This window comes from Eucalyptus grandis, chromosome 6 (assembly GCF_016545825.1).
Source record: "Eucalyptus grandis isolate ANBG69807.140 chromosome 6, ASM1654582v1, whole genome shotgun sequence".
Taxonomy (NCBI): domain Eukaryota; kingdom Viridiplantae; phylum Streptophyta; class Magnoliopsida; order Myrtales; family Myrtaceae; genus Eucalyptus; species Eucalyptus grandis.
This window is the reverse complement of record NC_052617.1, coordinates 8,843,391-8,855,115: the sequence shown is the minus strand read 5'-3', so window position 1 is coordinate 8,855,115 and position 11,725 is coordinate 8,843,391. Positions and strand designations below refer to the sequence as shown.

The following is an 11,725-nucleotide window of genomic DNA, read 5'->3' as shown; positions in this document are numbered from 1 at the left end:
GAAGTGTGAGACAAAGGTAATATTGAAAAAGGAAATCAATGAAATGGAAAGTCAAACCACGAAGATGTAGGTTTCTTCAAGCCATTGCTCTCGGGCAGTAGATATTTGCGACCTAATTTGATTTGTTAGGAAGAATCAGCTCCTCGAGGCATTAGTTAAAGGGTTAGATTGAGAAGTAGGCAATATCAATCCATTTGAGCTGTGTTACACATCGATCGAATTTCCATAAACACACCTCCCCAAAAGTCGCTAATGATTTCCAACTTGCATTCATACGAGCCTCAACATGAATAGAAGAAAGTAAAGTTCAGGTTCTAAAGCTTTTGAGCATCACATAACTTAAAGCTCAATCTGCATTTCTCAAGAAAAACACGACACGTCCTAAATAAGCACAAGAAAAAATTAGAAAAAGAAAACAAAAAAACATATTCAAAATTGAATGCGGTTGTATTGTGGCCTATGGAATTGTTTAGATGAAATGGACTAATCAATTTTCTTCCAAAAGGTTAATGAAGCAAGAGGGAGCAAACAATCTGAATCAGACGACCGAATTTATTCAAATATAAAAGCCAACCAAGCATTGTTATATTATTTCTCGTTGCTGCTCTTCACACTTGGCAACCCAAGTATCTAGGTTGTCTTTTCTCTATCTCTACGGGGGAGCTCAAAGCACCATGGAGGACAACTAATTGTCTCCTTTCTCAAGAAATGACCCAAGTACCAGTTACACCTCGTGGGTTGCAGCTCTCGAGAAACCTTGATCCTTTCCTGCTTGGAAATCATCCGATACGACATCGGCAGGAGGGCACATGCGAAAAACATACGAGATGGACTTGGATACCACCATCGGATTCTTGGAGGGTATGCAATCTGACAATTTCCCAAAGCACTGCTCATCGAAAGGAAATGACCCACTGAGAAAGAAGAAGCTGCTCCTTCCCAGCTTCTCCACCTGGAACAATAATCACAAAGGCGTCAAAACAACATCGGGGGCCTAGGACGGATAAATACAAAAGATGGTTTGAACGCACTATTATGAACTTTTAAAGCCACTACTCAAAACTGAGTTGAAAAATTTATCAGTGCAACTACCGATTAGGAAAGAAAAACTCCAGAACAAAAATGAAAATCTAGATTACTGGCCATACATGGAACTTGTATGCTCTCTGTCGTGCACATGCAATTGCCTCACGATCACAAATTCTTTACAAGACCATATGATCAAGCAAACAGAGCAATGAGAAAACACGATACCATGTTTCAGTAGCAGTAATTACCCGCAGTTGTGAAAACCTAAGGTTATTCATGGTAAGAATAACCGGCACTTCATATAAAGCATCGGCAAGTAACCGAATCACCAAATACTCGAAGGAGTTCTTCAAAAAACTTCTCTGTCCCTCCAAATTTTTTCCATATCCATAAATTTCAAAATCATGGAACCACAAGACGCATTTTACTGACTTCCACAGAACTTGGCTCTCCGCAGATTTCCCTATGATGGTATGGTATGGGTGATGGAGTCCCCACATAATCTTGACATCAATCAATGACGGGTCGAATATGGAGGATTCAAGAAGAGATGTGGTGGCGGTCATTCTTAAAGGATCATAATTGCGGGCAATGTTGGAGGTAAAATGAAAGTTGGTGTCGTCCAAGATGAGAATTTCCCCTTCATCAGCAAAAGGAAATAACTGAATAAGTAATGTTGGGTCGGCATCACCATTTTCTGTGATGCATGGACTTGGCTTACTCACTGACGAAAATGACGTGCCCATATTATGAGAGAAAAAACATGAATCACCATTCCGACAACTCTGCAAGTCCAATTACACAATCAATTAATGAATTGCTTGCATTTTGTATGGGAGAATAAAGTAGCAGCAGTGATGAAAGCAAGACTTTGGAGCGACTTCCACATGTCCTGTAGCTCCTTTGTAGGAACAATTTTCTAGGAGGAGCATCTGGACCATACCCCAAGAAGAGAATAATCTAAAATCAAAAGCAAGGGTAAATATTGATTGACACCATCATACATACAAATAAATAGACTTGAGGAGCCAAACAATACAGGAAAAAAAGGGGAAATGCATACTGGAATTATAAGTATTGCCGGATAAAGAGACATGTGAGTAGCCAAGACCCATCCAAAAGCTGCCAAGGGAACCAGTCCTACAGTCCAATTCCAATATAATGACATATTAAATTAACAAGTACAGTCCAAGAAAATCAAACAGAATACAAGACGAGCTTAGGACCTAATAGGCAGTCTGCAATCATATTTCAAACCATCTGTTTACTCTCAGTTCCACTCAATTTGAGACAATCTTATAATGTCATTCTAGATGCACAACTTCAAAGAAAGCTTTATTCTTGACTGATCGATTTTGGCCAAATACCCCTCCTTCCAATGTGTTTATTATGCAGCCAATCAACAGATGTTGAATAATCCAAACTATGAGGACGGATAAATTATGCACAATAAGTATCAACTCATCTAGCTTGGCCTATGGTGAATATGAGATAAATTTAGAGAAGTCTGTCTGTGCCGTAAGAATAACTGCTTAAAATTCAAATATGATGTCTCACACTGTGAACATCAGCCTCGAGTCCTTAACCAAAATATACTTTATTTCCAAAAGTAGGAGGAATGACAAATATTTGATTAAGCAAAATATTGGACTAATAAATTCAGCAAATACATATTCAATGCAGTCCTCATGCAATCCCCATATCTCAGTGAAGGCAGAAATATACCTTTACAAGCACCATAAAAGGCTAATAGGATTGCCAAATTTTCAATAGGGGATGTCAATAGACCCACACATGCAACTATTGTGAAAGGGTTCCACAGATAGACCAGGGCTGCAATGTCTCCTGATGGTAACATCCCTGAAACAAAATAAGACCTAAACTTAAGCAGCATAGTGTTGCAGCTTCACTAGCTCTTTTCTCAAAGTAGCATATCATCTATGAAGCTTCATACAATGGAAATTAGAAAAATAAGAATTACTGAATACACGAAGTCCACAGAAAGAAAGGGCCAAAGAAGTTCCACGATAGAAAAAGAAGCCTCCAGGAAGAGATTGTAAGTATATCCAAACCAAACTAGTATTAAATATATCAAGAGATTAGACTATATATATATATCTTTAGAATCCCTTATCTCACTTAAACGAACCTCGCCAAGCCAGAATGCCTTGTTTAGAATAATGAACTATGAAATAATCTTCAGTGACTCCAAATATGCATGACCTACTCAATTTAGACCAATTTGAGACCAATGCAACCTCAACGCAGCCAACTCACCATAGTTCTAAGCCTAGGAGATACTAGCTTGTGTAACTTAATGTATTGCAATAATAGTCTTACAAAAGGGAGAGAAGCAGAAGGACATAACACTAGTTGTTAGATTCTAAAGAAACAAGTTTACCTGATTCTTCTGACAACTTGAAAAGATCAAGAGCTTCCAGATGCTGGGCATACGCCTTCTGCAGACTCTGACCAGTTGCACGAATAAGCATTGCATTGAGAATAGCTACAATCACAAGAAGTAGACTACAACCAAAAGAGCTGTTCTCATGGACTGAGCAACTTATCAACATAAAAGATAATTACATAAAGAATGCAGGGGATAATCTTAGATTGCTCTGGAGAAGATCTGACAGATTATACCAACTTATGAAAGAGAAAATTCACAAGATAAGATACAGCAGACGTTTATAAAAATTTGCGACATTATTGTGCTCAATGTAATCCATCAAAAGCAAAACAATGAAACAATGGCAAATTTCTAAGTTCATAAGTTTTCCGCAGTCATGTTCAACTTAGAGAATCAAAGATAGGACCAGAAGCATTGTAATATGTACTTAGGTTAGATCCTTCCAGGTATTTGACAACACATTGAATTACTCATGCTTTGAACAAGAGACGAGTACAATAAAGATCAACACGCATCACATTGCATGAAAATAGTAAATCGCGAACTACCTACGCAAGCGAGACACAAGAGAAGTAGATACCTGCATAAAAGATGCTCTGGCTGCCCTTCAATTTTGCATAGCGAGAAATCTACATAACATAATTAACTTCACAACACGCAAGAAACTAAGACTCCCCCAAAAAGAAATTCAATTTTTGGAATCGAAAACAACTTTTCGCACAAGCCACAGCCTCCGCTTTGATAACGCCAGATAAATCTAGTTCAGTTCTAGCAAATAACCAGCAAAGCTCACAATCAACCTAGCCTTCAAAATGCATCGACGATTATACTCCAGTAGTTACCTGTTGACAGCGAGAGGTCCGAAAACGAGCAACAACAAAGGAGAACCGTGATACATGGAACCTGTGGAAGGGATCAAAGCATCAAACAGCGACACACTAGTAAGCAAACAAGCAGCTTCCTTCCTACAGAGATTGAACGGAGCCGAACCTGCGTAGGGAGACATCGCCGACTGCTTCAACCAGTAGCCTTGGCCAACTGCAGGCGGCACAAACAAGAAAAACCAGAATTCGTATCAGAAAATGGACCTCCAAGATTTCAAGGAGGAGAGGGCGGGGGATCGGGGATCGAGAATCGATTGACGAAGCAAAGAGAGGCGGCATTACAGTGGCGAATGCTGGTAAGAGGGGTGGCGACCTTGGGGCGGGTGGACAGGCGGAGGTTCCTAGGGAGGTAGACGAGGGCGAGCCGGAACGCAATCGACGCGACGAGCCATGTCCAGAACCCCGAGCGTGCGCACTTCTGCTTCTTCGCCTCCATCTTCTACTTCGTCGTCATTGCTAGCGCCGTTGAGCTCGTCGTTTCTCTCTCCTCCATTTTCACCGTCGTGGTTCGATGCGTTGGCGCGAGCGCATAGGCGGAGGCGGAGGCGGAGGTGGAGGAGGAGGAGTCAGGGGTGACGGACTTTGACGCCGACGGAGGCAACCGGCGGAGGAGCGTCGGCGGCGAGTTTGCTGGAAGAGAGGCATGACTTCGAGGACGAGAGAGAGAGAGAGAGAGAGAGAGAGAGAGAGAGAGAGAGAGAGAGAGAGAGAGCAGACTAGAGGTCGCGAGAGGGAGGTGGAGGGGCGTTGGCGTCAGAGTCGGGTTTAGGGGAGGAGGCAGAGGCTGCATCGGCGGCGGAGTCGAGGGCAACGGAGGCAACCGGTAGAGGCGAAGGTGGAGGGCCATCGGCGTCGCGTTTCGCTGGAAGAGAGGCACGACTGCAGAGGGGGAGAGAGACAGAGCAGAGCGGACGTCGCGAGAGGGAGGCGGAGGAGGTCGGCGGTGTCGGCGTCAAGGTGGGGGCGATGGAAGCAACCAGCGAAGGCGAAGGAGAGAGAGACAGAGAGGAGAGAGAGCGTCAGAGAGGTGGGCCAGGGCCAGGTCCTCCCGCGCGTTGGTTTGGTTTGAAGTGGAAGTGGAGAAGTGGGCTAACGTGGACTGACAATTACAGGTGTCACGCCCTGAATGGTTCAGGGCAAAAATTACGTGGCACTGTTAGGGTAGTTAATATTTTCTCGGTGGTGGTTTTTGGCTTTGAGGGCCAGCTGTTGCTCCAATTGGCCCAGCACAACTCGTCTTCCTTATCCTCTGTCATTGTCACCGATCTAAACAAATCGATTCTTTTTCGTTTTATTATGCATTTTTAATCAGTAATTTTTCAATTACTAATGTACTTGCGATGCACATAATGAAAGATTAGTCGCTCTCTCAAACATTACAGTATTTCCACATCTAGTTACTTAATAAAAGGCTTATTTGTTTAAAATTCAGCGGCTAAAATAAAGAATACGTCAGTTCTAACCCTAAAAAATATAAGCAATTTATATGTAATTCACATGTCAATAATTATTAAGTTGTGAATATTTTTAGGAATTTGGATTTAATAAAAGTCAAAGCGCATTTATTGCAAGATTTTAACAATGTGTGAGTCAATCCTTTGGCTCTCTTGATTGTCCTAGGTTTTCGTGTGCAAAAATCACTAAATGATTTTTCAATCTAAAATGTTAAGGTAGATTAATCGGAATCACTCCTTTAAATTGAATGGCGCATTAAACATATGAGTTGAAATGAAATTTGCAAGAGAAATTTCAAATGCTATTTATATACTAAGATACTATATACAAATGCACTAAGACACGATTATAAAATAAGAGATGATCCAACTTACAAAAGGAAAAAAAAAAGAGAGAAGAATCCCACCATATAAAAGAAAATATAGAGCAAGGTACAATCTTAAAGCATGCTGGCTGGAAGACCCAATATGTGGATGGATCAGCCGCAGCAATTGGCCTTTGGAGAAAGAAGGCATGAAAAGAGAACTCCTGGTAATTGATTTTCACTTGTAAAGAAATAGCATAGTTAAAAGAGATTCCGGAGTTAACTGTTGTGAGGATCAAGGTTCGGCAGCAACTTACCATGTCTGAATCGATGAATGGTACTCACCTTCAACTAAAAATACAATTTCGCACATTGATGTGACCGACCGATGGTACATACATTGTAAATTAATTTGATGAAACATAAAATAAAGGACGTTTCTATCCAAATTATCATGGTAAGAGATTTGGACTCTATTACATATATATGTTAAAGAGAGGTTTTATAGCTCGTTATTTTAGTCAAGTCGTAGACCTGTCAAAATGGGTCCAAAACCTATTTAATAACTCAAAATTATTGAAATGGGTTGTAAATGGGCCGCATCAAATTTTGCGGGCCAGTCATAACGAGTTTACAAAACGAGAAGACTGAAACGAAACCGAAACGAGCGTGTTGTGAATAGGTTCACAACCAACTTAACACATTTGGCTCACTGTTGCAGCTCGTGATTATCTTCTTCTTCTTCACTGAACCGAAACGAGCGAGCGAGCCACGTAGAGAGATATGAAGGAGAAGAAGCCATGCAAGCTCTGCAACAGCCTCGCGACCATGTACTGCAGAGTCGGACTGAGCGAACCTGCGCTAGCACTGCAGTTCCAGAGTCCACGGCGTGAACATCCTTGTCGCCAAGCACTCGGAGGAATCTCCTCCGCCGCTCGTGCGAGAGCCCCACGCCGTGGAACGCGTCGAGGCGGAGGCTCGCGCCTACAGTACACGTCCACTTTGGACCTGCGAAGAATAGGAAACCCATCTCCTAATCGCAATTCCCCACTTCGTTATTGTCGTCATCCTCTTCTTCTTCATTTTCGTCTCCATAGTCACCGTCCCATGTTGATGAGGTGCGTCAAGAGGAACCGCAGCCAATGAATTTGGTTGTAGTCCAAGAACTGGGTCGAGCTTGCTGGGATTCAGGTTTAAGGGGTTGAATGAGTAGCGTTCGGTATTGTGAGCTTCTTCGTTGGTCGTAGCTCCGCCAAGGGGAAAATTGTTCTGGTCGTCCGTCGCTTCGTCGGCGGCAATGCTGTGGTAGCTGTATGCGCGACTTTGTTTCGCTATGGCTAACTTAGGCACAGAGAAAGTAGACGGTTGGATGCTCGGGGTCTAGTTGCGGTCTTTGATCGATTATTCAAATGGCGCTTTTGCCCGAAAACAGAATCTTCAGTCCACCTTTTTTGCGACAAAACCATACCTTACTTTAGAAGAAATGCCATCAATTGACACAGGGCGAGCTTGAAGCTCGAGTGGGTATGGCCTCAAATTTCGTGGCTCAAAAGATCCTGCAGCCATGATATCGAGTTGAAAGTCAAGTTGCCGTGATTGCCGCAAGCTCACATCGAGCAGCCACAGTCATGAGCTTGAGTAGCCATGACGTCAGAAAGCTTGAGCTTAAACATACCTGATGGCCGTGAGCACAGAGCTTGAGCTCTATGGCTGTCCTAATGGATCCTCTCTCTCTCTCTCTCTCTCTCTCTCTCTCTGATTTTCTTTTCCTGTTGCTTGACGTGACTCTTGTATTGTGTTCATGTAAATTAAGCGAGTCATAACACGACATGCATATAACTGTGTTCGTGTCACTAATTGAATAACCTATGTTAACAAAAATTAACCATCAAAAGAAAAATTATAATCTAAGAAATGTTCGACATTTTTTAAAAGTATAGGGATATTTTTTAAAAGTATAGAAACATTTATAAAAAAAAAAACCGGTGAATTGACGATTTTAATTTTCAGGTAAACATAGAAAAACCAATTGTGACATTATCCATTTCTTTTCTTTTTTTCTGCCAACGCTAGCCTTTGCTGGCCGATCCCACTCTTCAAGCCTAAGAGGTGGGGATTGAACACCGCACCTCCTTCCAAATGGAACGGTAGCTAATTAGACGAAGCTTAAGCCGATTGATACAAACTTGGATCCACTTTCGCTGTGGAATTTTTTCTTTTTATAAAAGCATCATCGATCTCATTACACAAAAGTAAAATATGCAAAATAAAGTTATATATATATATATATATATATATATATATATATATATCATGACATATTCTGAATAAATTCACGAGACAAACAGTGATGGAGGGGGCGTAAGAGAGAATGCACTGCAAATAAAGCAAAATCTCGACGAGAAAGGGACGTGATGTGCTATCCTCATCCCTGTCCCAGCATACCCAAACCAGCCTACTAATTCACCAAATCCGATAAAAGCCAATATGACTTAGCCACCGCGAGGGGGTGGGCGGGTCGAAATACCGGTTTTCTTTCTTAAGCATCACGGCGCACTTGAAAAACCCTAATAAATTCTTTGTGAATTCGCGATACTCCCACGCCATCTCCGGGAATTGCAGCCTCACAAGTACTGCCCCCTCCCCTTTCCTTCATTTCTCTCTCTCTTTTTCCCTTCTTTTTCTCGGCTTTTGATGGAGAACCATGGGATGATAAGGTGTGCACAGTACGCACCAGCGTTGGGGAGATTCGGATCAGTTAGATCTTTTAATTCTTTAATTCTTTATTTTTCCAGAAATTGAAGGGATAAAAGGGAAAAAGATTTCCAATGTGGGAAAAAGGGGAGGAAGAGGAGGAGGGATCCACACCAGTGCATTTTGGCCATGATTTGTCACATCAAGTGGTGGTGGGTTTTTGCCTTTAGGGGGCCAACTGTTCCTCCCCTATCAAGCCCAGCACCCCCCTCCTTCCTCATCCCCTCCATCATTGTATTTGTCTCCCATCACAACAAAAGACGGTTCGTATTCACTTATATTATTTAAGCAATTTTAATAAATATTTTTAAAATTACTGATTCACTTGCGGTTGCAGTAAAAACTAATCTCTCTATCAAACATTACGGTATTTTCGAATTGGAGATCGCATTGAAAGTTCTCGTGCGGGAGTAATTGCTGCAACTTATAATTTTGGTGCTCTCGATTATCTTAGGTTTTTGTGTGCAAAAATCACTATGTGAACACTTGGCCTTGAAATATAAGCTAAGTTGACCAAAAATCACTCCACTGGATTGAACGTGTACGTCAAGGCTATGAGTCCGAAACGAAATTGGTAAGAGAAATTTCAACACCGTTTATGTACTAAAGATACTTTGTACTAAAACAAAAGATGCGAGCAAATTGAGAGACTTCCCAAAAAAAAAAAAAGAAAAAAAAAAAAAATGGTCCTGCCATTAACAAAAAAAAAAAAAGAAAAGAAAAGCTTAGAGCAAAGTAATGCCTAAAAGTGAATTGGCTGGAAGACCCAACTTGCGCATGGACCGGGCTCAGCAAGAGGCTTACGTTCAAAGAAGGCATGAGAAGAAAGAAGATTCATGGTAATTGGTTTTCACTCATAAAAAGCATGACCAAAGATGTTTCCATAAGTTTATCATTTTGAAGGCCAAGATTTAGCATAAACTTACGCCATGGAGATCGATGAATTCTGCTAACCTTCAACTATTCATATAACTTTGTATATTGATGTGATCACCACTCGTACATATATTCTAAGTTGATTTAATGAAACATAATATTAACCACATTCCACCCAAAGATTTATTCTTTGAATAGAAAAAACAGTAGATGATATACATAGATTTCAGTGTTGATTCTTCGGAACAAAATTCTTCGACAGATTAATCTATTAACGACTTTGGCTGAACAAGTTAAGCTAGTCTTCACTTCCAATTCTTCGTGGATAATAAAAGTTGTGCACACAGGAAGATGGAAAGGATATCTGTAGAGGTTAATGGCACTTGCTTCATTTTCTTCTTTTGTTTTTGTGCTTCTTCTTTATTTGAAGCTACATGCTTGACAAATCATATTAGTCATCTTCTCAATGCAACCAATATACAATTACACCAAGAAATATGGACCGAAGACATTAGAAACAAGCCCTCATTAAAAAAATGACATTTCAAGCTATCTCGGTGACATCCTTATCAACTGAATTTACAAAGCTAGTTTATAGAGACAACTCCTCAAACAATTTTGTTGTCCATGAAATTTGATGGTCCCCTTTGGTGTGTCCCACTTGCAAGCTGTCCTCCACAGCCACATTCTAGATCAAAATCTCTTTTAGAAGCCTTTTGAAATGGTCCACAAGTCATGAGTGAGGGGGCATACGAATTTGCACATATTTTCCTCAATTTGGACCCAAATGCTTCTTGAATCAACACCAATCGGCCTCTATAAATTCAACCAACACATCATCGATCAAATTAGAATTTTTCCTCACCAATAGGACCCACTTGCATCCCAATTTCGCGATAAAAAAATGGTCCGCTGAATTTTCTGGACAAAAATGACCCTACCTCGATTTTTTTTTCCCAAAAAGTCTCGATTTGTAGAAAAATTTTCGGAGGCTGAGTCGACATTCCTAAAATGACTCGTGACATGACAGATCATTCAAATCCGCGGTTAATTTCAATTCGGTGTGATTTTAGCGTAACCTAGGCTATCAGGTAGCTTGCAAATAACTTGTGGTTGATTTTCTTGAGTCACAATGAACCCATTTGACACATTGGCGACTCTCGGTGGTCATGAAAATCTCGAGATTTCGATTACAAACATAGGGTACCAAAACGACAAAAAAATCAGTCTAGTACCACACATCTTAGTCGAATCGACCTATCTCTAATTTATAATCAATTTTTAACTATGTCGTAATATGCATATGAGCATGGTCGAGTAGCCAATTCTTGGTCGAATTCTCAAGTCTAATGCATTAAAATTCCTTAATGGCTTCCACAGACAGTCTAGTTATCTCACGAGTGATCAGCTCTGAGAATAACACTATAGGCGCGTCGATGAAAAACTCGATTAATTTAATTGACAGCAAAACTGAAAAATCAAGGATGTCACATCAGTATCGTATAATGATGGAATGTCTTATGTTCTAATGTGTGGTCATAATCTCAAAATTGTATATTCATAGAGGGATATATGATAGTATGGTGGAGGAATAACTGATCCTAGTAGTTCATACACCTAAGGGTGATGAATTCATGAAGGTTAGAATATATTCTCATGATCACTATCATGTAGGGAGTGTACAACTACATGTCATGTATCATGTCCAAAACTGATTATGTGATTCTATATTTAACTCTTTAGATGTGTACTTATACATCAAGTTACATAGTGCTTATCTAATGCTAATTATATACATTGCTTGTTTTTAAATCACTTTTTCTGTAAATGGTAACTCCATTACTATTAAGGTTCTTGCTAGTTCAAACTTTAAAAGATGGAGGGAATATTTTTTGTTTGATATGGAGATGGCAGATGTTTATATGGCTCTTATTGCCGATAAGCCAGTAGACCTTATTGTCGAAAGTAAGAAGGCTCAAAAAGCACAATTTGTTGTGTGGGAAAAGAGCAATC

General features: G+C 40.5%; 2 protein-coding genes across 2 annotated transcripts; both read right to left on the bottom strand.

The window, feature by feature from the left end:
* Positions 1–697: 697 nt before the first annotated feature.
* On the bottom strand, positions 698–1,786 carry LOC120294606 (DExH-box ATP-dependent RNA helicase DExH8-like). Its single transcript, XM_039314881.1, has 2 exons — positions 1,278–1,786; positions 698–952 (listed from the first exon to the last, which is right to left on the bottom strand). Exons 1-2 carry the CDS (start codon positions 1,773–1,775, stop codon positions 725–727), a joined length of 726 nt encoding a protein of 241 aa, XP_039170815.1. The 5' UTR covers positions 1,776–1,786; the 3' UTR covers positions 698–724.
* Positions 1,787–1,797: 11 nt separating this feature from the next.
* LOC120294288 lies at positions 1,798–3,659 on the bottom strand. The gene is made up of 4 exons (XM_039314295.1): positions 3,431–3,659; positions 2,755–2,889; positions 2,093–2,169; positions 1,798–1,989 (listed from the first exon to the last, which is right to left on the bottom strand). Exons 1-4 carry the CDS (start codon positions 3,600–3,602, stop codon positions 1,798–1,800), a joined length of 576 nt encoding a protein of 191 aa, XP_039170229.1. The 5' UTR covers positions 3,603–3,659.
* Between the last annotated feature and the right edge of the window lie 8,066 nt (positions 3,660–11,725).